The sequence below is a fragment of the Hylobates moloch genome, unplaced genomic scaffold (genome assembly GCF_009828535.3).
Source record: "Hylobates moloch isolate HMO894 unplaced genomic scaffold, HMol_V3 SCAFFOLD_8, whole genome shotgun sequence".
Taxonomy (NCBI): Eukaryota; Metazoa; Chordata; class Mammalia; order Primates; family Hylobatidae; genus Hylobates; species Hylobates moloch.
Genome location: NW_026652283.1, coordinates 35,795,765 through 35,822,586, shown reverse-complemented (window position 1 = coordinate 35,822,586; position 26,822 = coordinate 35,795,765). Strand labels below are relative to the sequence as shown.

Below are 26,822 nucleotides of genomic sequence, written 5' to 3'. Positions count from 1 at the left end.
ATCATGGGAAATGCCAACTAAGCCAGCAACATGGTATCATGGGAAATGTCAAGTAAGCCAGCAGCAGGGGATCATGGGAAATGCCAAGTAAGCCAGCAGTGTGGGATCATGGGAAATACCAAGTAAGGCAGCAGCAGTACAGGATCATGGGAAACACCAGGTAAGTCAGCAGCAGGAGACCATGGGAAGTACCAAGTAAGCCAACAGCAGGGGATCCTGGGAAATGCCAAGTAAGCCAGCAACATGGTATCATGGGAAATGCCAAGGAAGCCAGCAACATGGGATCATGGGAAATGCCAAGTAAACCAACATGGGATCATGGGAAATGCCAAGTAAACCAGCAACATGGGATCATAGAGAATGCCAAGTAAACCAGCAGCAGGGGATCATGGGAAATGCCAAGTAAGCCAGCAGTGTGAGATCATGGGAGATGCCAAGTAAGCCAGCAACATGGGATCATGGGAAATGCCAAGTAAGCCAGCAGCAGGGGATCGTGGGAAATGCCAAGTAAGCCAGCAGCACAGGATCATGGGAAATGCTAAGTAAACTAGCAGTGTGGGATCATGGGAAATACTAAGCTGGGCCAGTGGACAGGGCAATAGAGGTGAATCTTTTCATCTCGGTCATCTCACATGTCACAGGTAAAGAATGGGCAAGGAAGAGCTCTTCAGTCTTTAAGATTCACTCTCACAAAAATATAAGCCTCTGAGGGCTGGCCCCACTGTGCCAAGCACAGTAAGCCCACGATGAATTTTTGTTGCATGAAGGAATTAATACATGAATGAGTAACTCCCCAAATAACTAATTATTGGACATGCACATATGTCCCTACAAGTGCCAGGCACTGTGCTAGTCTCCCAAGATATACCTGTGAACCAGACTAGGCCCAGGCCCTCATGGCCCTGTGGCCCAATGGAATGAGAACATTTGCCATTTTGTGAGCATCTACTATGTTCTGGGCATTGTGCCAGGCATGCGGCATTTATATTGGTAACTCCCTCAACCGCTAAATATTACTGGCCTCACTCCTTTCTCAGTTGAAGAAACTAAGGCTCAGAGAGTTCATGTGGCTCAAGGTCACACAGAATAAGACATGATGGCACCTGGTTTCACACCCAGATCAGGCTGGTTCCAAAGTCTACCATTACCCTCTACACTGAGCTGTTTCCTCTCAGAGGAGGAAGAGAGGATGGGGGGAGGGAATACCTTTTTTCAGAGGGTATTGAGGTCATCAGGGCTGGTAGAGAGGGTTCTGGAAGGCAGATACTAACAGCAACATTGGCAGGAAGAGGGTATTGCAAGGACTAAGGGGACCATTTAGAGTCCAGGCCTGCCCACTTCCACTTTCCCATCACTGCCACCCCACTCTTTTACTCCAGGCTCCCTCAGCTCCTGGGTTATCTCTGGCCTCAGGGCCTTTGCACATGCTGTTTGCTCTTTTTGCTTAGCTAAGTCTTACTAATCTCCCAGGGTTCTGCAGAGATGTCACCTCCTCCAGGAAGTGATCTCTGACCTCACCCCCAGCTGGATTTTGTTCCCTATCTGTCCCTGTCCCATCATAACACTTAGTGTGCCATTAATTGTGCACAGCACCCACTGGACCGAGAGTTAGATTCACTTGTGTTGTACTCACTGTAAATCAGGCTCTGTCCTAAGCACTTTGCATACTTGAACTGGCTTAATTCTTGCAACAATTAATTTGATATAAGGAAGGTGCTATTGAGCTCCCTATCTTACAAATGAGGAAACTAAAGTGCAAAAAGGTTAAAAGACTTGCTCAGGGTCCCACGGATGGTAAGATTTCAGGCTGGGAAGTGAACTCAAGCACGGTGGCTTCCAAGTCTGCGCTTTCCACCGTCCGGCTGCATGGCCTCTCAGAGACAGCCTCAATAAATCATTGCCAGGTGGATTAATGGAGAGGTACTTAAACAGTAGTCTGGGCATGACTAAGACCCCTACTCCTCACCCCATAGGGGTATCCTAGAATGACAGGAGGTGTTGCCCTTTAAGGCACAGGCAGTTCCGACTCTGGGGGACAAGGCAGAGGGCAGGGGGGAGCTGGTGAACAGGTGGAACAGGTGACTGACTTATGGGCACAGAGAAGCTGTGTCCTCCCTCCCTCCTTATTGCCAGGTCATGGTGCTCTTGCACCTTCCCCAAGACCATTTCCTCTGCCTCATGAGAGCACACTTGCAGGTGACCATGCTTGCTTGGCTCTGGCCACACACTGTGCATGGTGTTCCCTGGCTCCCAATTTCTCCCCTTTAAACCAGTCAGGCTGATGAGAACCCAGGTTCTTGTCTTCCCACTTCGCTGCCTATTCTGTCTAAGCCAACTCTTTCAAATCTCCTGAACCTGCAGGGCCAAAGTGCCCCTCTGGCTGCCAGGGTGGATCACACGTGAAAGAAGGGACACTGGATTTAATGAGCACCTACGCTTATGCCACGCCTTATGTCTCTTCCATGGTGTTTAGTGAGGAGTGTGGAGTCTGAAATCAGGCCAGCCATGCCCAAGAGATTAAAGTAATATTCCTGGAATTGCATCTCTAGTGATCAGGATGGACATAATTCACATCCATGGCTGCGCATTAGAGAAGGCAAGAAACCTGGATGTCCAGTTGTAAATCTCATGTGCGAGATTTTGAGTAACCCCTCCCTCTTCTGAGTAACCCATTCTCAGGGAATCCACAGCCTTGAGAAGTGGGCAGATCAGCAGTGGGCAATGCTGTTCACAGAAGAAGAAATGAGTTCCAGGAAGCCCGAGTGGCCTAGGGAGATGCTACTAGGAAGCCCGGTGTCTGGTCTCCAGCCCAACTCACGGGGTACCTGTCTCTTTCTCTGTTTCTCCTCACAGTTCTCCCCAGCCACACATGCGGGAACCCAGGGAGGCTGCCCAATGGCATCCAGCAGGGCTCAACCTTCAACCTCGGTGACAAGGTCCGCTACAGCTGCAACCCTGGCTTCTTCCTGGAGGGCCACGCCGTGCTCACCTGCCACGCTGGCTCTGAGAACAGCGCCACGTGGGACTTCCCTCTGCCTTCCTGCAGAGGTAGGTGGCCAGAGAAGGGTCTGATGGAGTGGGGCAGTGGCTGGGAGGGGATGCTGGAGCTTCCAGTGACATCCAGTCTCAAAGGGGAAAGCTACACCCCAGCAGGGAGGGGGGTACCCAAGTCTGGACAGCACAGAGGGTTTTCAGGGTCCCCAAGTGTTCTAGGGGTGTTGTTGTTTTTTTATTATACTTTAGGTTTTAGGGTACATGTGTACAATGTGCAGGTTTGTTACATATGTATCCATGTGCCATGTTGTTTTGCTGCACCCATTAACTCATCATTTAGCATTAGGTATATCTCCTAATGCTGTCCCTCCCCCCTCCCCCCACCCCACAACAGTCCCTGGTGTGTGATGTTCCCCTTCCTGTGTCCATGAGTTCTCATTGTTCAATTCCCACCTATGAGTGAGAACATGTGGTGTTTGGTTTTTTGTCCTTGCGATAGTTTACTGAGAATGATGTTTTCCACTTTCATCCATGTCCCTACAAAGGACATGAACTCATCATTTTTTATGGCTGCATAGTATTCCATGGTGTATTTGTGCCACATTTTCTTAATCCAGTCTATCGTTGTTGGACATTTGGGTTGGTTCTAAGTCTTTGCTATTGTGAATAGTGCTGCAATAAACATACGTGTGCGTGTGTCTTTATAGCAGCATGATTTATAGTCCTTTGGGTATATACCCAGTAATGGGATGGCTGGGTCAAATGGTATTTCTAGTTCTAGATCCCTGAGGAATCGCCACACTGACTTCCACAATGGTTGAACTAGTTTACAGTCCCACCAACAGTGTAAAAGTGTTCCTATTTCTCCACATCCTCTCCAGCACCTGTTTCCTGACTTTTTAATGATGGCCATTCTAACTGGTGTGAGATGGTATCTCATTGTGGTTTTGATTTGCATTTCTCTGATGGCCAGTGATGATGAGCATTTTTTCATGTGTTTTTTGGCTGCATAAATGTCTTCTTTTGAGAAGTGTCTGTTCATGTCCTTCAAAAGCAATGGCAACAAAAGCCAAAATTGACAAATGGGATCTCATTAAACTAAAGAGCTTCTGCACAGCAAAAGAAACTACCATCAGAGTGAACAGGCAACCTACAGAATGGGAGAAAATTTTTGCAACCTACTCATCTGACAAAGGGCTAATATCCAGAATCTACAATGAACTCAAACAAATTTACAAGAAAAAAACAAACAACCCCATCAAAAAGTGGGCAAAGGACATGACCAGACCCTTCTAGGGGTGTTTCAACCTCACGTGACCCCCTAACCCCCAGGTGTGCACTCCCTCATTTTTTCCCCTGCATCAACAAACTTCTATGTAGCCAGTCTTCCCTCACCTCTAGCCCTCCTGTCTCAGAAGAAAGATCATTTCTCTTCCCATTGCGGACCCTCTCTCCTCTTGTGGAAGCCAGATCACTTTCCCAACAGCTTTCATACGGACCTCACTGTAGGAATTATTCTTTTCTCTTTCCTATAAATTCAGCCTCTCTCCCTATCTAATAGTTTCTTCCTCTCAGCCTCCAAATATGCTCAAAATCTCTTTACTCCAACAACCCCGTTCCCCAGAAAAACACCTCTCTTCTATGCTGTGTCGGCCTCAGCCTCCCAGCTAGGTTGACCAACTTGTTCATATTTGCCCAAGACCTTCCCAGTTTTAGTCCTGAAAGTTCCGCATCCTGGAAACCCACTCCATTTCAGGCAACAGAGACATTTGTCACCCTACTCCCAGCCTATTCCTTACACAATCTTTTTTTTTCCTTTCTTCCTTTCTTTTTTCTTTCATTCTTTTTCTTTTTTTCTTTTTTTTTTTTTTTAATTTTATTTGAGACAGGATCTTCCTCTGTCCTCCGTGCAGGAGTGCAGTGACATAATCATGGCTCACTGCAGCCTCGAACTCCTGGGATCAAGCAGTCCTCCTGCCTCAGCCTCTGGAATTGTGGGGACCGCAGGCATGTGTCACCATGCCCGGCTAATTTTTTTTTTTTTTTTTCCATGGAGACAGAGTCTCTCTGTTGCCCAGGCTGGTTTTGAACTCCTGAGCTCAAATGATCCTCTGGCCTTGGCATCCCAAAGTGCTGAGATTACAGGCATAAGCCACCATACCAGGCACACGATCATTTTTAAAAGCTTAGAAAATACAGAAGGGAATCAAGAAGAAAGAAAATTTACCTGTTTTAACCGTGATTTTAATGTATTTCCTTTCCATCTTCTTCCAATACATATTGCACATATGCCTGTATTACAAATATGTACATAAATTGAGATTATGATGCATGCAGACAATTTTTAACCACCTTTGAAAAACAATCAGTCACATCATACTATAAGATTTCCCATGCCATCAACATAGCCCAGCATCTTGAAAGCTCCATTCAGCCTTGTCCCTCGTTCTCCCTTCTTATTTACTCCTCTGCAGACTGGCCTTTGCCCTCAATATTTGCATCATTTTGCCAGATCAGATGGAAACTGTTTTGGCTCTTATATTTCTTGACCTCTTAAGAAACCTTTGCACTATTGACCACTCTTTATTTCTAGTAATGCTCATCTCTAAATTCCATGGATCCTGAACATCCATATGTCAGTCTGGGGGGAACATTTCCAGGAGTTGAGAAGTCATTGGAATAACTAGCTCCTCCTTTAGTTCAAATTTTATTTTTCTTTTGGAGGAAGATTTTCTGTAATTACTGTAAAAGACTAGCTGCAGGGATAACAACTCCTTCTTCCTGCCACATGCACACACTTTTTGTTATTGACACCAAGGATAAAAATTATGTGGCATGTATATCTATTTCCCTTCTTCCCACTCCCATGGCAGACATAATTGTTCATTGCACCCTTTCTGCTTGAGTCCAGACACAGCTGTGAATTCCCTCCCAATAGGCAAGCCACAGCCAATCAATCTGAGTTGCCACTTGACTTCACCTTTGTTTACCTCTCCTCAACCAATAGAATGGGCCTTGGCCATGTTGAGCCTTCTTGGTGGAGCACAAGGGAACTAGAGTTCCCTTTCCTGCTTTCCTAACTCCCGTCTTCCCAGGCCCCATTCCTAACTCGGGACCTGCCTCTTTCCATGATGGACTTCAGGAATTACCAAACCAATCAGGTGAGACCTTGGCCCCTTCACAGGTGTGTGGCCTAACCACAGCCTGAAAGCTGCTGTATCTGCCCTTCCTTATAGCATCCTTACCCACCCCCTGCCTTAAGGATGTTACCGTTAACATTCTGATCTTCCAAGGAGGGTGTCAGAGTTGTGACATGATGATAGAATATGAAATATGATAGTAAATAAAATCGAGTGTCTAAGTTATGAAATATAAACCGCAGTTCTTTTTCTTTTTGCAGCACTATAAATGCCATGCTATTTTGTTCAAGATAAAAACCAGAAACAAATGTAATCCAGTTATTGGATGCAACGGGGGTATCACTCTGCTTGGTGAAGTAAAATTCGCAGCAATATCCAATGCTAATATGGTGGAAATCCACTAACCCTCCTAGTATCTCCAGGAATCTGTCAGCTTTAGCTTCCTCCGAACCTTGAACTCAATGCCGTGTCTCCCTTCCCCTGCTTCTGCTCTGCCAACTTAGGTTGGGAACTGGGTCAATTTTTCTTGGATCCCCTACTTCTCCAAAAGACAAAATACAAGCCAACAAACAAAGCCATCAACGAAGGCGTCTGCATGTAGTTCAGGCTTTATGGAAGGTGTGGCAATGCAAGGAGCTTACATCTTAGCAATGCAAATGACTTAAAATGAAAGTATGAGCAACCAGGAGCCTCACAGTCTTTTGGCCCCTCCTCCCAGGAAGCTTCTCCCTGGCTTCTGTCTTGGCAGGCTCCAGGTTCCCCTGTGATATGCATTGTACCCTCTCTTCTTTCTCCAGCCTCTTCCACCTTGGTGCCGCCTGCACCTTGCGCCCATTTCAGAATTTCCATCAACTTCTTAGGCACAAGAGCCTGGTTTCCTCTTGGTTTTGTCATCTCCTGCAGTCTAATGTCTCCCCTCCTCCGCCAAGCTATTTAGGTATAGGGTAGTATTTTCCTGAACAAAGAGAACTCTCATTCTATAAGAAACTCTGGGGCTGGATGTTAACATATCTTTTTGTTACCCCACCAGCCAGAGATAAGTGATGAGGGGCACCTCATGGAGGTCTTCTACCTCTTGGATGTCTTCATGTCCAATCAAGGCTCACAAGCCAGTGTCTTTGTGTCCAGGCACAGCAAGGGCTGGCCCTTCCGTGGGAAGGAGCAGGGTGGAGAGATACCACTCTTCTAGCATTCACACCACACAGTAATTCATGGGCCTGGGCGGGGGTGGCATGTCTTTTGGTGGCACAACTCTGAAGTCTTCCAATTCTTTTTTCGTCTTCTGAAATGATGATGATTCTTTCCCTCCTTCTCCTTCACTGACTTTTTACCCTCCTACCCCTTAAATACTGGAGGGCCCAGCTTGGCCTCTTCTCTGGGGACTTCTTCCATCTCTTGGAATTTCTCATCTACTGTGTTGCTGTAATTGTTACTAGGGGGCAATTATCCAATCCCCACCTCCAACCCCATTCTCTGTCCTGAGCTTCAGGCCCGTGTGGATAGTGAACTATGCTAAAGTTCTCCTCAGCTTGTTTCAAACTTGGCCCATGAAAACCTCACTCTTCCTGCTTTCCCCAAACCTGCTCTTTTTGCTGCCTTCCCCAGCTCATTGAAGAGTGTCCCCACCAACAGTGGCCAAGCTGGACCCCTCAGGGCATCTTACATTCTTGCTTTTCCTGCTGTTCCCATTGCATCATCGGCCCCCATGTCCCTCTGCACCAGCCTACCCCCTCCACATCTCTGTTGCTCTTCAGATGATGGTCCAGGCTGTCTCGTCTCTCACTTGCCTCACTGAAGGTTGACCCTCTGTAGGCAGGTGTGCCCCAGTTCTCTCCTGCTCACATCAGCCCATTCCTACCTGTACTGCTAGGGAGAACTTGCTAAGGCACAGATCTGACAAAACTAAGTGGCTCAGTCACTTAGTGGCTCTTCATCACTGACGGGGTCTAGTTCAGATTCCTTAGCATGGAGCACAAGGCTCTTCCAGAAAGAGTCCCACCCCAATCTTTCTAGTCTGTCTCTTAGACTTATTTTAAGTAGCTTCCACTTTAGCCACACCAGAGAATGCTCCCTTCCAAACGCCCTAGGGAAGCCAGCTGAGGATGTCAAATCCTGCTTCCAGAAGGGCTTCCAGCCCCCTGCTGCCTGAGGGGGCTGAGATGTGGTTCTACTCAAAGGCTGGGAGAGAGTAAAATGGCTTTCCAACTCTCAGACTCCCTAGGGCTTCCCCCGACCCCCAGTCACCTCCCTACCTTCAGGTTCATCTCTCTATTCTAATTCCCACAAGCTACAAGAATATCCTAAGAAACATCCTCAGTAATGTCAGTGATTTTATAAAAGTGATTTCCCAAACTGTTCTTCCTTAGGAGGCCAAGCTAAACAGGAACAAAGGGTACCCACCGTACACCCATCCTGTGCCAGGAGTGGTAGTCATGCCAGAGTAAACGGGTTCATACTCGGGAAGCATTAAAAGCCTTTTGGCCTTTCTTCCTCTCATGTAGAACTCTCAAGAGCTGGCATCTGCGAGTGGATAAACCTCATCCACTGGGCAGTGGTCCGTAAATATTTGCTGAATGAATGGCTGTCTGGTTGGGTCTAATTCACCATCAGAATCATGCTGGCATACAAGCCCGAAAGGGAAATTACTAGCCTGGGTTACCCCACCTGCCCAGTAGCTCTGAGTGACAATCTCTTTAAGTCCAAAGCTTCCCAGAGCAGACTGGAAAGCCGTGTGTGTCTGTTTTATCTAGGAAATGTCATGCGCCCAGCTGGAGGGTGGACTTGGTCTGGGGACACAGCACAGAGTAGGAGTGGGGGGAATAGGGAACAGCTGGGAATGGGGGGAGCAGGTGTGAGGCCGACCCCCAAGGAGGCCCATCCCAAAGATCCTGACCCATCAAGGCTTGGTCCAGCTGACAGAGGGAAGGAGGTGGGGCCTGTGACCTCCCTTCACTTTGTGTCACACCGGGCACATTTTCAAAAGCAGAGGTCCCTTGGAGGTGCTGAGCTTTGTGTCATCTCTTTGATCCACAAGAAGGAAGACCATGTGGATTTCAGCAACAGGCCTCTGACTTGTGAGGGCCATTGGCCCTGGATCAAAGAAGGCTGCATAGGGAAGCGACAGAATTCATCTGCGCTGGGGGCTGAGAGGCAGGTGGTAGGGAGAAAGCTGGCCAGAGCAAGTGCTTGGCCTCTGAGGTTCAAGCCAAACACAGCAGGCTGCCACCATACCTGGGGAAGAGGGAATATGGTCTGCAGAAGCTTGGACTGCAAGTGCTGAGCTGTATTCCAAATTTTCTGGCCCCAGGGGAAGAAGCCTGCAGAATGTGAAACAGAAGCAGTGGTATCGGGTGTGGACAGTGCATAGTCAGACTGGCCTGGGTTCAACCCTAGCTAAGCCAGCTCCTAGCTGTGTGGTTGCCAGGGTGCTGCTAAACCTCTCTGAGTTTTAGAGGTGGGACACAAGTAGCAGCCTTACAGGGCTGACTGCATCCTCATTTCATTCACTTGGCTACTCAACAACTTTCTCTTGAGTGCCTTTTATGAGCCAGCCAGTCATTAATTCAATTATCATTTATCGACTGCCTATACAGTGCCAAATATTGTTCTAGACTCAGAGAACTACAATGATGAGCAAGTCAGACCAAATTCCATGATCTCTTGGAGTTTATATTCTAGCAGCCAGGAGGCAGAAAACAGATACACACACCAAATAAACAGGTGGTGGTAGGAGCTATGAGGAAGTAAAGTCTTAGCCAGTGATGAGGAAGGTTACTTTAGATGGAGCAGTCAGGAGAGGCCTCTCTGGGGAGGTGGCCTCTGAAATGAGTCCTGAGTGACAAGGGGGAGCCTGTTGTGTGAAGACCTGGAAAATGGCATTCCTGGCAAAAGAAGCAGCAAGTGCAAAGGCCCTGAGGTGGGAGAAAGTACTGCACACGCTAGAGGAACAGAAAACAAGCCCCTGTGGCAAAAGCAGAGTGAGGGGTGGATGGAGAGGGCAGGGATGGGGTGAAGCAGGGTAAGAAGGCGGAGGCTGAGGCAGGCACATCACGAGATCAGGAGTTTGAGACCAGCCTGACCAACATGGTGAAACTCCATCTCTACTAAAAATACAAAAATTAGCTGGGCATGGCGGCACATGCCTGTAATCCCAGCTACTCAGGAGGCTGAGTCAGGAGAATCTCTTGAACCCGGGAGGTGGAGGTTGCAGTGAGCTGAGATCATGCCACTGCACTCCAACCTGAGTGACAGAGCAAGACTCTGTCTCCAAAAAAAAAAAAAAAAAAAAGAAAAATGTATAGGCTTGGTTCTGAGTTCAGGAGGCAACCAGGGGAGAGTTTTAAGCAGAGGTATAGTCCAATTTAACTTAATTTTTTTAAAAGATCACTCTGGATACTAGCTGAGCAACAGCCACAATAAGACGACCAGTTAGAAGGCAGCTATTATGGGCAACCAGACTGGAGATGCTGCATCTTGGTCGAGGGTGGCCGGAGTAGAGGTAGAGGGACAGGCATAGATTAGGGCTGTGCTTTGGGGATACAGCCAACAGAGCTTATAGATGGGTTGGATGGCTGATAGAATAAAGGGTCAAAGTTGACTCCTAGGCTTTTTCTGGAGGGCTGGTGGGTGGGGATGCCAATGACCAAGATGGAGATGACTGGCACAGAGGGCAGGAAGCATGTGCCCTAAAGGGAAGCAAGACAGCTCACTTTGTCCAGGTAAAGTTTGAGATGCCTGTGAGACATCCAAATGGGGGCATTGATTCTGCAGCTGGAAGGAGTCCTAAGCTAGAAAGAGATCTGGGAGAGGCATAAGAGAGCAACACTGTAGACAGCAAAGAGGGTCTGGGCACTGCATGCTGGACTCCATTGTGTTGATCAAATTTAACAACACGGAGAAGGCACGAAGCACTATGCCGGGTGCAGTGTGCACCCTGAGTGATTCTGAGCACTGGGGCCTCAGCAGGGACCACAGCTACCCAAGGCCACTCCTTACGATAGGGTACTCTACTGCTACTGGGATAACTAGCCTTCCATCACCTTTGCAATTACTGTTACTATACCAGAACATTTCACAATATGGGCTCTGGAGGCCAGTCACCTGGATTGAAATCCTGGCCTTGCCACTTACGCCCACTGGCTTTATGGCTTTGGACCAATTACTCAACCTCTGTATGCCCCAGTTTTCTCATTTGTAAATGGGAATAATAATGATACTTAACTCATAAGTTGGCCGTGAGGTTCACGTTGATAAGTGCTAAGCACATAGCAGAGGGCCTTGTTCATAGTTATGACTCAGTGAGGGGTATCTCATTGTCATTCTCACTGCCACAGCCTCATTGGCCACCATATTGAGCCCTAACTAAGTGCCAGGTCCTGCATTACCTGTTTTAATCCTCACAAATCCCAAGGATGTTAAGGTATTGTTATCTCCTATTACAAGTGAGGGAACTGAGGCCCAGAGAGGTGCAGTGCTTTACCTGTGATTACACAGCTTGAGAGTGGTGGAGCTGGGATTCAGCTCAAGTCCACGGGCCTAACAGCCATGATCTTAACCACCACCCTCCACTGCAGGCAAGGGTGGTGGCCTCTGGCCCACAGCAGGAGACTTACAATGATGCTGTGATTTCCAGAGCTTCTCCAGCCTGATGGTTCAGGGCCTGAGAGCCTGGCCTGCAGGTGCATGCATCCCCTGCATGGCTCCACCAGTCAGGGACTGGCGGTCTCTTGCGGTTTCCCCTTGACCTTCCATGCACTCCTTAGGAGAGACACCTCTGGGAAAGGGCCTGAGGTCATTCTGTTGGACAGATGCTGCTTCAGGGTGGGGGCTGGAAACTACTTTTCCATCCTATGAAGAAAGCCAGACCCAAGGTTCACCCACCTCCACTTAAGCACTGGTAGCTGAGCCAGCACTTCTGAGGCAGCACAAAGGCCCCCAGGCAGAAGAGAAGGGAGCAGGAGGAAGCGTCTCATGCCTGGAAAACCCCATCTCCAGGGTCTGGTGCTTCCAGGAGAACCCCATGTCAGGAACAGGATTACAGTGACTGAGGCCCAGGAGGCAGAGAAGTAGGTGGGTAATGGTGTGGGCCTGGGGTCACAAGGTCTTAGGTTCAAACCCTACCTCCAACATTTAGTAGCTATGTGGCCACAAGGAAGTCTTACAAATTCACTGAGCCTCTGTTTCCTCTGTAAAATGTGCACGATAATACCTATGCTCTCGAGGGTTTGAGGATTAAAGGAGAAAATGCAGGTGAAGCATTTTGCACAATGCCTGGCCCATGATGAAAGCTCACTAAGAAGTGTCATGTAATCAAATACCATGTCCTGTCTACATTCTTCCCCTCAGAAGGATACCTTAGGTGGCTGTAACTACAGGAGTCCGGGAGCAATAGTGATGTTCTCAGAATTGGTCATTTCTTCATTTTAAGGAGTGTCATTGATAAAGCCAAGGATAAATGGGCAGAGTCCAAAGCCCCCAGGAAGAGGGGACTGAAGAAGTTGAGCAAGTTCTGGGGGCCCCAGCATGTTTAGGCACATGGAACCATTCACCATAAGAAAAGAGGGTGGGCCGCAGCTTTGGGGCACTCCTGCCCTGGTGCTGTCAGTCTCGCACTGGAATTGCAAGATGGTGGCTTCTCCTTTGGGGACCGTTGGCATCTTCATTTCCACAGAGGCTGAGGGGTCCTGGGGAAGATGATATGAACAGAAGCCAATTCCGAGGACCCCAAATCTTCTAGGCATGCAAGATGGTACCCTAGAGCTGACCTGAAGTAGAGAGGGTAATGTCCTGTTTTCTCCATTTCCTGCCTGAAATTTGTCAGTCATTGTAGAGTTGACAGAAATCAAAGAGGATTGAGGGATAGTTCTCTAAAATTATGGTTAATTGAAGAGATTTCCATAGAACTTAAAGTCGATCATAAATAAAGTCATAAACTTGGAAAGGCAACTATCAGCATAACACACTTGCACCTGAGAATACGCATGACTTAATGGTGGTGCAAAATGCCCATTGCCAGAGAAGGAGAAAGTGTAAATGAATATTTTAGGACTATGGTGTCAGCTGAAGGTTATATTTTATGACTCTGGAGTTATAACCATGAAATATGATGCATTGTCTAAAGTGTGAGAAAACCTCCAAACAGCTTTTGCAGGATCTTCAATCAAAACAGGATGATGCAAGGGCCAGGGTGTCAGATGAGCCCAAGAGGCAGGGATGGCTAAAATGGTAAAGGTGCCACCTTCAGAGGAGACTGGTAGCTCTGGCCAGAGGATCTCAAGTTCTCAAGTCCTCAGTTCTAGCACAGTCCAGAAATCATTGCCTACAGTTGGGAAGTTTGAAAATCTCAGAATGGCTTACTATCAAGCAGGGATGTGGAGGAGACTACCATCCTGGTACCAGAGAGACTCAACTGAAATCTTGACTCAGCCACTCCCTGTGTGACCTTGGGAACATTACTTAACCTCTCTGAGCTTCAGTTTTCTGTTACGTTTATTTGTTCAGCAGATACTAGTCAAGTGCCTGCTATATGCCAGGAAATCTGCTAGGTGCTAGGGACAGAACAGACATAGCCCCTGTTCTCATGGAGTTTACTATCTACATGTTAACTAAGTAATGACAATTGATCAATTAAATATGGAAAATCATTAACTATGGCAAAATATGTGGTGCTCAGAAGGTATATGATGGGGGAGGGGTTATTCTATTTCTGTAAAGATCCTTGAGGAAGCAGTGCTTGGATTGGGACCTAAAGGCTGAGGGCAGGGGGCAGTCAGGCCCAAAGAGCTAGGGAAGAAGTTTCCAGAAAGAGAAAATAACACTTTCAAAGGCCCTGGAGCAAAGCAATGCTTAGTGAATTGGAAGAGCTGGGAGGTGGCCAGGGTGGCTGCAGATAGTAGGGAGAGAGAGACTGGCATGAGGCAAGGCCCTGTAAGGTCCCTGTGAGTCATCGGGTATTCCACTTTATCCCGAGTGACAATGGGTGTTATTGACAGTTCCAACAGAGAGAGTGGTGTAATCAGGCCCATGGTTTCCAGTATTACTCTGGCCTCTGTGAAGAATAGACAGAGGCTGCAAAGCAATCTGCAGATTCAATGTAATCTGTATCAAAATACCAGTGTCATTTTTCACAGAAATAGAAAAAACAATCCTAAAATTCATACAGAACAACAAAAAAGCCTGAATAGCCAAAGCAGTCTTGAGCAAAAAGAACAAAGCTGGAAGCATCATTCTACCTGGCTTCAAAATATATTACAAGGCTATAATAACCAAAATAGGATGGTATTGGTATAAAAACAGACACAGACCAATGGAACAGAATAGACAGTCCAGAAATAAATTCATACACTTACAGCCAACTGATTTTCAGCAAAGGCACCAAGAACATGTATTAGGGGAAGGACACTTGCTTCAATAGTGCTGGGAAAACTGGATAACCATATGCAGAAAAATGAAACTAAACACCCATCTCTCACCATATACAAAAATCAACTTAAAATGAATTAGAGACCTAAACTTAAGACCCGAAACTATAAAACTACTGGAAGAAAACTTAGGGGAGTTATTCCAGGATATTGGTCTAGGCAAAGATTTTATGGCTAAGACCTCAAAAGCACAGGCAGCAAAAACACAAATAGACAAATGGGACTATATTAAACTAAAAAGCTTCTACACAGAAAAAGAAACCATCAACAAAGTGAAAAGACAACCTGTTAACGATGAGAAAATATTTGCAAACTATTCATCTGAGAGAGGACTAACGTCCAGAATGTACAAGTAACTCAAACAACTCAACAGCAAAAAAATAATAATAACAATCCCATTAAAAAGTGAGCTAAGGACATGAATAGAAATTTTTCAAAAGAAGACATTAAAATGGCAAACAGGTATATGAAAAAATGTTCAATATCTCTAATCAGGGAGGTGCAAGTCAAAACCACAATGAGATATCATTTTACCCTAGTTAGAATGGCTATTATTAAAAAAGCAAAAGCAACAGATGTTGGCAAAGATATGGAGAAAAGGGAGCTCTTATACTTTGTTGGTGGGAATGTAAATTAGTACAGCCATTATAGAAAACAGTATGGAGATTTCTCAAGACTAAAAATAGAACTACCATATGATCAAGCAATTCCACTACTATTTATCCAAAGGAAAGGAAATCAATATATGGAAGGGATACCTGCACCCCATGTTTACTGAAACACAGTTCATAACAGCAAAGATATGGAATCAACACAAGTGCACATCACTAGATAAATGTATAAAGAAAATGTGTATATATATATATATATATAATATATGTGTGTATATGGTATACACATACATGGTGGAATACTACTCAGATATTAAAAAATGAAATTAGCTAGGTGCAGTGGCATGCGCCCATAGTCCCAGTTACTCAGTGAAGCTGAGGCGAGGGATCTCTTGAGCCCAGGAGTTCAAGTCCAGCCTGGGCAATGTCCAGCAGAACTCCATCTCTATTTTTGTTTTTTTTAGAAGAGTGAAATCCTGTCATTTGCAGGAACATGGGCGGAACTGGAGGTCATTATGCTAAGTAAAATAAGCCAGGCAGAGAAAGATAAATATCACCTAACACTCATACGAGGAGTTAAAAAAGTGGATCTCATAGCAGAATGATTGATAGTTACCAGAGGCTGGGAAGGCTGTGTGTGTCCAGGATTGGAGGATGTAGGGCATGAAGAGAGGCTGGTTAACAGGTACAAATACACAGTTAGGTCAGTGGTCCCCAACCTTTTTGGCACCAGGAACCAATTTCATGGAAGACAATGTTTCCATGGACAGGAGGTGGGGGATGGTTTCAGGATGAAACTCTTCCTCCTCAGATCATCAGGCATTAGATGACTTGCTCAACACTCACCTCCTGCTGTGCAGCCCAGGTTCTAACAGGTCCCGGTCCATGGCCCAGGGGTTGGGGACCCCTGAGTTAGGTAGAAGGAAGAATAAATTCTACTGTTCAATAGCAGACTAGGGTGACTATAGTTAAAACAATAATGTATTGTATATTTCAAAATAGCTAGAAAAGAGAACTTGAAATGTTCTCAACACATAAAAGTGACAAACTCTTGAGGTGATGGATGCCCTAAATACCCTGAATGGATCATTACACCTACCGTGTTAGGCTTTTCTTGTATTGCTGTAGAGAAATGCCTGAGACGAGGTAATTGATCAGGAAAAGAGGTTTAATTGGCTCATGGTTCCGCAGGCTGTACAGGAGGCATGGCATTGGCATCTGCTCAGCTTCTGGGGAGGCCTCAGGGAGCTTTTACTCATGGCGGAAGGTGAAGTGGGAGCAGGCACTTCACATGACCAGAGCAAGAGCAAGAGAGGGAGTGAGGGAGAGGTGCCACACAATTTTAAACAATCAGCTCTCGAGATGACTCACTATCACAAGGACAGCACTGAGCCATGAGGCATCCATCCCCGTGACCCACATACCTCCCACCAGGCCCCACCTCCAGCATTGGAGATTACATTTCAACATGAGATTTGGGAGGGATATTCAAACTGTATCACCTACTATGCATGTCCAAAAATAACACACGTACCCCATAAAAATGTACAAATATTTTATAACAAACTTTTTAAAGGAGTGCTCCAAGATAAAGTTCTCAATGCAAAAAAAAGTATGTGAGGTGAACGATATGCTAATTAGCTTGATTTAGTCATTCCACAATACATACATATATCAAAACATCACAGTGTATTCCATAAGGACATACAATTATTGTCAATTAAAAATAAAATTTTAAAAACTGAAAAACCAAAAGAATGGATGGGCTGGAGGAGGGAGGAGGCTTGGAGACCAGGAAGGGGCTTCATGGCTGTGGTCAACTTGGAGTGTGACATGGCTTGGGGTAGAGCAATGTCAGTGATGGCGGGGGACAGGATTGACAGCCACCTAGATGGACTGCCAGGTGAGTCCCTGGCTAGATGTAGGGGTGTGGGAAGAGTTGAGGATGTCCCCTGAGCCTCTGCCATGAGGAAGTGGGTGAATAGTGCTGACCCTCCAAGATGGGAAAGTCTGGAAGAAGGTTAGGCTTCTGGGAGGAAAGGATGAGTGATTTTGGTTGGGTTGGGTTTGAGAGCAATGTGGAATATCTAGTTGGGTTTCTAAGACTGGAAGTAGGCAGAAGGCTCTGGAGTCATTGTCTTTCCCCCAAGACCTGCTTTTCTTCTGGAATTCTTTGTTGTCCACCTGGATGTGCAGGCCAGATTAAATGAGACTGTGTGGACCAAGGGCCTGATTGGAGACTTGGCCACACAGAGTGGCTGTGCCTGCTCCTGAGCCACTCCCTCCCCCTCTAATGTTTCTCTTTGGTCCCTGCTTACTTTCCACCTGAGTGTCCCTCCCTTCCCACCTTCTCTTCTTTCAGGTATCTTTGCTTCTGCCTGCTCCGTACATGTCTGTTCAGTCCCCAGCCTTCTCCACTCCTGTTGTGTGAGCTTCCCTCTTTGTCCTGCTCATTCCCTGCCTCACAGTCTCTGGGATCCCAGGCCCATAGGTATCCCCATCTGTTTATTCCCCAGGATCTCACACTCAGCATGGGAGTGGGGAAGAGCAAGGAGGAAGCGCCATCACTTCCTGCAGAGCTGCGTCTCCTCTAGCATCCCTGTCTCTGCTCTCTCCTTCACCATCCATTTTCTGCTGGAGACTTCACCCTCTCATTCCTCCACAGTCTGCCTCCTAAATCCCTTCCTGCTGCTTCTCTTTCCTCCCTGCCTAGTTGCAGCTTTGATGATGGGAACACCTCTTCTCCGTTCTCTGTCTCTGATCTCCCCACCGGCCACCTTCCTCGGCCACCAAACCATATCATTCATCCATTACTACGAGACCAAATCATCTTTCTAAAATAGGTCTGGACTTGTACTTCCTGCTGAAAACCCTCTTCTCCACACCTACCGTGACCCCCCTGCACCTGCAGAGAAAAGTCCAAACACCTCGGCAGCGCCGTCAAGGCCTTTCCCCAAGCAGCATGCCCTTCCAGGCCTTCCTGCCTCTGAGGGCCTGTTTGCTCTGCCTGGAACTCCTCTATTTCTTCCCCTTCCAGCACACTCCTACACTTTTTTGAAGGTTCGGGCTAAATGTCCCTTCCTTCACCATGATCCCTTTCCCCAGTATGGTCAAGACTCAGCCATTGTGCCCAAGGCGAAGACAGTTCCACCTGGTGTAGTGAGGGCCAGTGACAGGACTGTTGGGGACCAGTGGGCCCAATGCTTGCTCGGAACAACATTGACAAATCTCCCATTTGTTGACTGGCTCCTGTGGCTTATGTCCCTGGTAATGTTCATGGTGAATTTATTTACATCAGAAGGAGACAAACTCTGCCTCAGGTGTCAGACATCATAGCCCCCTGCCAGAGAGATACTCAAGGCAGAAATATTATGCAACTTGATAAAACAAATCAACAGCACCACTGAACTGGATTTAAAGCCAAGCAAGGCCAATCTTGCCTACCTTCTCTCCCTTCCTGCTTTCTGGGACCTGGGCAGCTGTGTTGAGGGTAGCAAAGGAGGAAGAGGGGAGGAGAATAGAACCTCAGCTCCTCTACTCTGCATTCAAGGACTTTCGCAGTCCAGCTCTTGCCTTCCTGCCCAGCCCAGCTCTGTCATCTCTGCATGTCCCTTTCAGTTCAGACGGTCCTGCCTAATAAGTCCCTAAACATGCCACACTCCCCAACTTGAACCATCCTTGCTGTTTTTCTGCCTAAAACACCCTCTCCCCTGAGGCCTACCAGGCAGTTGCCCTCAGCTGATGTATGCTGCCAGCTCAGTGTTGGAAACGAAGCCAGACTCTGACTATGTCTCACTGTTACCACCTAGTCTAAGCCACCATCGCCTTTCACTGGATTATTGGGGTAGCTTCAAGAGGCCCCCATCTTCTTCCCTTGCCGTCTTTGGTCTGCTGTCTACATGGCATCCCAAGTGATCCTGTTAATACACAAATGACATCATATCATCCTCAGCCCAGAACCTCCACTGGCTTCTCAACTCATTCTGAGTAAAAGTCCACATCCTTACAGTGGCCTCTCAGGCCCTTGGTAGCCCTGCCTCTGCTAACCTCATCCCCTGCCTCTTCCTTCTTCCTGCATTCCAGCCCCTTGGGTCTCTTTTTTTTTGAGACTGATTTTTGCTCTTATTGCCCAGGCTGGAGTGCAATAATAGCACAATCTCGGCTCACTGCAAACTCCGCCTTCTAGGTTCAAGCGATTCTTCTGCCTCAGCCTCCTGGGTAGCTGGGACTACAGATGTGCGCCACCATGCCCAGCTAATTTTTTTTTTTTTTTGTATTTTTAGTAGAGACAGGGTTTCATCATGTTGGCCAAGCTGGTCTCGAACTCCTGACCTCAGTTGATCTGCCCGCCTTGGCCTCCCAAAGTGCTGGGATTAGAGGCATGAGCCACTGCTCCCAGCCCTTGGGTCTCTTGATGCTCTTCAATGGTGCCAGGCCTCTGCACCCTGTGACCTTTGCATTTGCTGTTCTATCTGCCGTGAATGCTCTGCCCCCAGATAACCACGTGACTTCCTCTCTCATTCCTTCAACTCTTGGCTCAAATGTCAACTTCTCAGTGGGATCTTCCTTGACCACCCTTTCTGAAATGTCCACACCCCCACTCCCAACACCAGACAGCCCATTTTCCTCTGCACTTACCGGCTCATTTATCATAGAGTTAATTATTTATCTTGCAGTTGTCTTTATCCTTCTGATGAGAATGTAAGCTCTGGGAGGATAGGAATTTTTGTTTTATTCACAGCTGAATCCCCAGCACCTAGAACAGTGGCTGACACATAGTAGGTGCTCAGTTAGCATTTGCTGAATGAATGAATGAATAAGTGAATGAATATATTAATACAAATTCTGTCTCTTCCATAAAGCCCTTCCTAACTATGTGCTATCACTGCGCCTTGAGCATCCCCATAACGGTTCTGTGTTGCCATTGCTGGCTTGCCTGCCCACCTCCTTTCTCAGAAGCACTTGAAGGCAGAGAGGAAATCAAGCTTTTCACATTGTAATGCTGGCCCTATCCAGTATTTGGCCCACAGTAGGTGTTCAGTTAATGGGTGTAGGAGGGAAACCTTCATAAGCACCTACTCTGGGAGAGTAGGTGTATTTCTTACATTTCTGCACTCATACAAACTTAGAATTTAGCACTGAGAAATGCTATGAGTTGGCCATGATTCTCTTGACCCTGTAAAGAACATTAATAAGAATAGTTCAGAGCTGCTAAACAAGATCACTTTTATCTCTAGCCCAGATGCCTCCTATATATCTGTTAATCTGATCTCACCATTGGAGGCCCCACAGACATACCCACTTCTGCGTGTCCAAAACTGAACTCCTGGTTGCCTTCCATACCGCAAGGAGCTCCCTTCCTGGGTTTTCTGCCTCAGGAAATAGCACCTTTCGTCCATCCAGATGCTTATACTAGCAACCTGGATTTTATACCTCCTAGTTGCTGAGTCCTGGAGATTCTGTTTCCTAAATATCTCTCAAATAAGTCCTCTCTCACCCTCCACACGATCTTAGCTCGATCTTATCCAGCCTCCCCTGGACTGTGGTGACTTTGGTGATACCAAGAGCATCCCATGCGCTTCCCTGACTCAGACCTCCTTTATACCATAGCCAGTGTTCTTTCTAAAATGCAAGTGTAATCACATGTCTTCATTGCCTTTGATCCTTAAGATGAAGTAGAAGGAAAAAGGAGAACCCAGCATTAGCATCTACCATGTCAGTCACTGGCTAATGCTAGTTACTGTCACATTAACTATCTAATTCAGTTATCACAACAGAGAAGCAAACTGAGGCTGAAAAAAATAAATTTCCCAAAGTTATGCAGGTGGCTGGGAAACTGTGGAGTCTAAATTCAAACCTAGACCTTCCTTACCCTAAAATCCATTTCTTTTCCAATGCACTCCCTGTCTCCAGATCTTTTTGGCTCAGTGTTCTCTGCCATGTGACTTTTCCTACATGCCATTACTATCTTATATTATTCCTCTTTTTTGCCCTGTGATGAGCCATCTAGAGCTGTTTATCCTAGACATGCCTTGCACATTCATATTTCTCTGCTTATGACCATTTGGTTCCTTCTTCCCTGAAATGTCCTTCCCCTTCTTCTCTATCTAGTGAACTCCTACTCATTCGTCAAAACTCAGCTCTAATGACATTTCCTTTGTTAAGGCTTCTCAGATGGACTCATCCAAACAAAGTCATTTGCTGCTTTACGTATGTCCAAAAACTGTGAATTGTACTCTTGGGAGACAGAAGGATGTATTGCAGGTGTAGCCCATGGTGAGCGCTAGGGCTTGAAAACCAGACTACTCATGTAAGCCTCTTGTTTCTGTGCCCACAGCTGATGATGCCTGTGGTGGGACCCTGCGGGGCCAGAGTGGCATCATCTCCAGCCCTCACTTCCCCTCGGAATACCATAACAATGCCGACTGCACATGGACCATCCTGGCTGAGCTGGGAGACACCATCGCCCTGGTCTTTATTGACTTCCAGCTGGAGGATGGTTACGACTTTCTGGAAGTCACTGGAACGGAAGGCTCCTCCCTCTGGTAAGCACAACATCCCTTTCCTTTCCTACCCTATTCTCTGCAATGTGAATTGCTGGGATGCTTACAGTCTCCTCAGTGCCTGGACCTGCAGCCAGAGGCCTCTTAGCCACTTCCTTATACCTACTGTTAGAGTCCTTTCATCTCATCCTAATGAAAAAGCACTGCATATTTTTAGAGCTGGGGTAATTTTTATAGTGATTTTGATATCTGATTTGAAACATGTTCTTGCTGAAGAATTTTATGATGGGTCTTGGTTGAATAACTTGCATTAAGACTAAAAATGTTCTGGTCTCAGGGTGTGGACAGGGTCTAGTAAAATGATTCGAAATATTGTTCCATTTCTGGAAGACATATGCATAGCATCCAAAAAGGGACTAGAACCATAAGTGACTATTGCTGAGACTAGAACATTTTTAGTCTTAATTCTTCCCATTCCAAGGGTCCTGAGACATCAGAAAGGCATTATGTCCCAGTGTCTGAAGGGTAGGACTAACCTTCTCCCTCTTGTTCTGGCTTTGCTAAAAAGTGCAGGCTCTTCTGTAGTGTGCTCCACGGAGAGTCTCGGTTGTTGATGGGTTAGGGAGGATATGAGTTATTGAAGATTTACAGCCATCGTTGCTTATCCCAGACTTGGGTTCGCAGGATGTGTGCAAATTGAGGATGGCTTAAGGAAGTGTCTGGCTTCCTGTTTGGGTGACAAGCATCACAAGTGGTATTGTGGCATTTGGAACACTCCCTTGTATTCTCATTGTGGCTGTGTTATCAGGAGGACTTTCGTTAGCACATCAGGAACCAATAGAAGGATATGTCCAGGTGTACTTCAGGCAAGGATGGGGCATCGTTGGAGCCTTAGTTCCTGCATAGTGTCAGGTGAAGGTGGGGATTCCACTTCCTGACGTCAGGCAGGCGTCGCGGCGTTGGCTACCAGGGGGTGCCGCAGTGGGAATAGCGTTCTGGTGGAGGCCCTGGGTGCGGGGCTGGGCCCAGCCGGGTCTGGCGGGGCCGTGCTCCAGGAGTGGATGGACGGAGGGATGGGGTGGGAGGAGATGTCACTGATTCTGAGCGGAGCAGAAAGCAGGTGTCTGCAAGCGGCACTCTTCACAATAGCAGAGACTTGGAACCAACCCAAATGTCCAACAACGATAGACTGGATTAAGAAAATGTGGCACATATACACCATGGAATACTATGCATCCATAAAAAATGATGAGTTCATGTCCTTTGTAGGGACATGGATGAAACTGGAAAACATCATTCTCAGCAAACTGTCACAAGGACAAAAAACCAAACACCGCATGTTCTCACTCATAGGTGGGAATTGAACAATGAGAACGCATGGACACAGGAAGGGGAACATCACACACCGGGGACTGTTGTGGGGTGGGGGAGGGGGGAGGGATAGCATTAGGAGATATACCTAATGCCAAATACTAGTTAATGGGTGCAGCACACCAACATGGCACATGTATACATATGTAACAAACCTGCACATTGTGCACATGTACCCTAAAACCTAAAGTATAATAATAATAAAATTTAAAAAAAAAAAAGAGTCAGAGACGGCAGAGACATGGCAGTCAGTGGGAGTAGGGAGGAGGAAGATGGGAAGGAGAGGAGAAAAGGAGGGGAATGGGGCACGTTTATTGCACACCTTCCCTGTGCCAGGTTTCATGGTGGTAGGAACACCAGTTGAGTGAGACATGGTTTTTTAAGGAGCTCATTGTCTATTAGGTAAGAAAATCAGACAAACTCATGGTAGGAGCCAAGTGTGACTATTAAATATTTAAGAGGGATAAAGGGGGAATAGATTCTTCCCAAATATAGGCTCAGATTTGGGAACTAGCGTAACCAGAAAACTCAAGTTTCCTGGTGCAGTGGAAGGTGAGCTGACATGGGAGTCAGAAGACCCTGGTGTCACCGTGAGCTTTTATTGCAGGAAGCTGGCCAGGTCATTTCTTCCCCTGGTCAGAGGGCTGAGAGAAGCACAGGTGAGCGAGGACAACCTGCTCTGTGGAGGGTGACATTCTATAAACTAGTCCAAGAGCAAAAGCTGGTGATTTTAAGCTAGGAGTTGGGTTGAAGGTTCAGGCGAGTCTTCACTCAACTGGAATCCTGATGACCTGCCCAGTGTGTAGACCCTTGGACCTCTGCCTCTTTTTATAAAATACCTATTTACTGACTGTAAGTGTAATGCATATGCTCCTTGTAGAAAACATGGAAAATCTACAAAGGTACGGAAAAATTAAAATTATGAAAATGTTGATGTACTCCCCTTTGACCTTTTCTCTTGGCCTAGATCAAGCTGGCTATTTATATATATTTAATATGACCAAATTAGGATCTAAAAATACCTGTAGTTATATATTTTTAGCTAATTATTGTGTCATGGAGTTTTTTCCTGTACCATCACAGATGCCTCCAAAATATACAAGGTCTGATAATAATATCATTTGTTGACCCTTTACTACCAATAAGTGCCAGACAGGTTATAAGCTCTTTAGAGCTATAATTTCATTTCATCTTCATGAAAATTCTATGAAGTAAGTAGCATAGTTTTCCTCCTTTTACAGAAGAGGAAAATGAGGCCCAGAGAGGTTATACTACCTGCCTGAGGTCACACCGGCAAGTAAGGAGCAGAGCTGGGATTCAACCCCAGGTTCATCTGATTCTACAGCCTGTCTTCTGAGCCATGACAGCATGCTATTATGACATGCGACATCTGTGATGAGTTTTCCAGGCTATGTAGCATTCCCTTGTAAGACCGTGGCATAGTTTACTCATCAGACCCCTTGTTAGGTGGTTCCCAAGTTTTCACTTCTATAAACAGGTGCCAAGACGGATATCCTTGCCAGTTCCCCATCTTCCAGTCCCAAGGCCTTTTCGACTCACTTGTTTGTCTGTGGGCCAAATGGTCTCCTACAGCTTCTGCCCTCCAGGTGTGAGTCTACACATTGTCCAAACTTTTGGAGTGAAACAAATCTGAAAGAGTTCCTTTTCCTATGAAGTCACTCAGTGGGGAGGGAATTAAGCAGAAGAAGTTGTTAGAGGAGTCATTCAGAACTCTTTGCTATAAGATTATAATTATTTACAGGGTTGGTGTCACCACTGCCAGGATGGGTGCATTTGTTGTTCTAATTTACACTTGCATAGCAATTATGGGTAAACAAACTTGGAGGCTCAGGATGTATGTGTGGGAAGAATCAGCTCTCTCCCTTGCCCCTCTCCTTTATGGCTCCCTGGATTCCTGTAAAAATTTGATGCTGCTGGTTTATGAGTATACTGCTATTGTAAGCATACAGTAAGATTTCAGGCTTTCTGTGCCAAGGCATAGAAAAACCACAGATCCTGTTAGCAAAGATGGATTTGGACAACTGGGCACCCCCTTCACCTATCAAGAAGACAAGAATTCCTTTGAGAGAAAAAAAAAAAAAATCCACTACCTCCCTTTACCAGATGACAAATTCCCACTGATTCAGAAGGGAGAGTGGCATGCAAGGTCCCTGACTCAGTTTCCCCACTCTTCTCCTCCCCCTAAATGGGATAGCAACAAATGAGGGCTTCTGGACTAGTAAAATTTCCAAACAATTGGCGAAACATAGGATTGGTCATTTTTTATTTTGCCAAGTAAGGATGTTAGAAGAAAACCTGCCAACTCCTCAGAATATTATTCATAAAACAAAGGACAATTCCAAGCCAAAACTGTGGCAGGAAATAATCAATTGGAAGTGTTGTGCTGACATCATGAAAGATAAGGTGCGGGGAGCACACATAAATAACAGTGTGTGCCCATCACCGAGTGGCCAACAGTATATATGCAGCAGTCAGTGGACGGTTCTCCCTGTTCTGCTGGTCCCGGTCCAGCCTTTGGGAATCCAACAATACATGTTTTGAACAGGAAAAAGTTGTTACTGTGGTGAGCACTGAACCCTGTAGCTCTGACATGTTGAGATATTCCCTAGTATTTTAGACGTACTCCCCCTAAAAGTTAATTGCATTTTTGTGTGTGTGACCATGAGCAAAAGCTGGGCTTGGACTGACTGAGGGTTACAACCCACAGAGAAGAATTGGTATTACACCCTGACTACACATACATGTGTGCAACCCTCACCCCAACATACACACACACACACACACTGCCAAATCATCTCTGACACATACCTTTCCAATTCACTGCCAAATTCACATCACCAAGTCATCCCTCGCCCCCAGACCACCTTAAGCACATGTACACACCTGTCCCCCCTTACACACCGTTCCATTTCCAGTTCAATATAGGAGCCAGATTTTCTCTCACTGACCCTGGTGGAGTGTGGGGGTGGTGGGTTTTCTTTGCTCTGCTCTGACCCAGTCACTTGGCTCTGACCATCATGGAGCTCCATTCCTTTCCATCATGTTCTGAGAAAACACTCTCACCTTTGCTAAGCTTCCTCATGAAGCCCCAGGACTTTTTCAAAGGACTGGGACTGGGGATACAGAAGACCCTTTTAACAGTATGGGGATGTAGGTCCCTGAAGGATATCAGGATCACGTTATACTGAGCAGAAGTGATCTCCAGCCCGTCACAGAACTGACCTCTCCATTGGTGGAGAAAATCAGAAAAGTGAAGCCCCTTGAGAAGCCACGAGATCCAGAATCTGTCTCCTCCTTCCTGTGCCTCATACCCAACACTCTCCATCTGAGTCTCTCCAGAACCCTCCCCAGACTAAAAGAAAGGAGGGAAAGCCAGACATCCTCCCCTAGAATATAGGAGAGGAAGTTTGTGCAGTTTCTCTGGAATTAGATATTGAGCCTACACCATGGCATCGAACTAGGAAGGGGGTAGGCTTGGGAGTCAGCAGAGAGACTTGTGCTCAAAGCCAGCCACCTCTCAGTAGTTCTGTCATAGGATATTTACCAGCTTTTCTGAGCCTGTTTCCACATCTGAAAAATGGGTCTCAGTATACCAACCTGCAAAGCATTTTGAGAGGACGAAATGTGGCAACTGCTGTGTGGCTCACCATAGGTACAATACTCCTGGAATGAGGCTTTGAGAGGAAAAGAGTAAGATGGGGCAACTCCAGCAATTCAGAGCCTCATTGGCCCCATTTTTGGTGGCCCACTGAAGCCACCATA

The 26,822-nt window shown here is 46.5% G+C and overlaps 1 protein-coding gene across 9 annotated transcripts in view; it reads left to right on the top strand.

Moving 5' to 3' along the window:
* The window catches only part of CSMD2 (CUB and Sushi multiple domains 2), a 701,208-nt gene that overhangs the window by 226,537 nt on the left and 447,849 nt on the right, over window positions 1-26,822 (top strand). For all 9 annotated transcript variants that reach the window (XM_032160157.2, XM_032160162.2, XM_032160160.2 and 6 more), the window contains exons 4-5: window positions 2,854-3,048; window positions 21,503-21,710. In XM_032160157.2, the coding sequence (XP_032016048.1) occupies window positions 2,854-3,048; window positions 21,503-21,710 (403 nt within the window). The remainder of the gene's footprint in view (window positions 1-2,853; window positions 3,049-21,502; window positions 21,711-26,822) is intronic.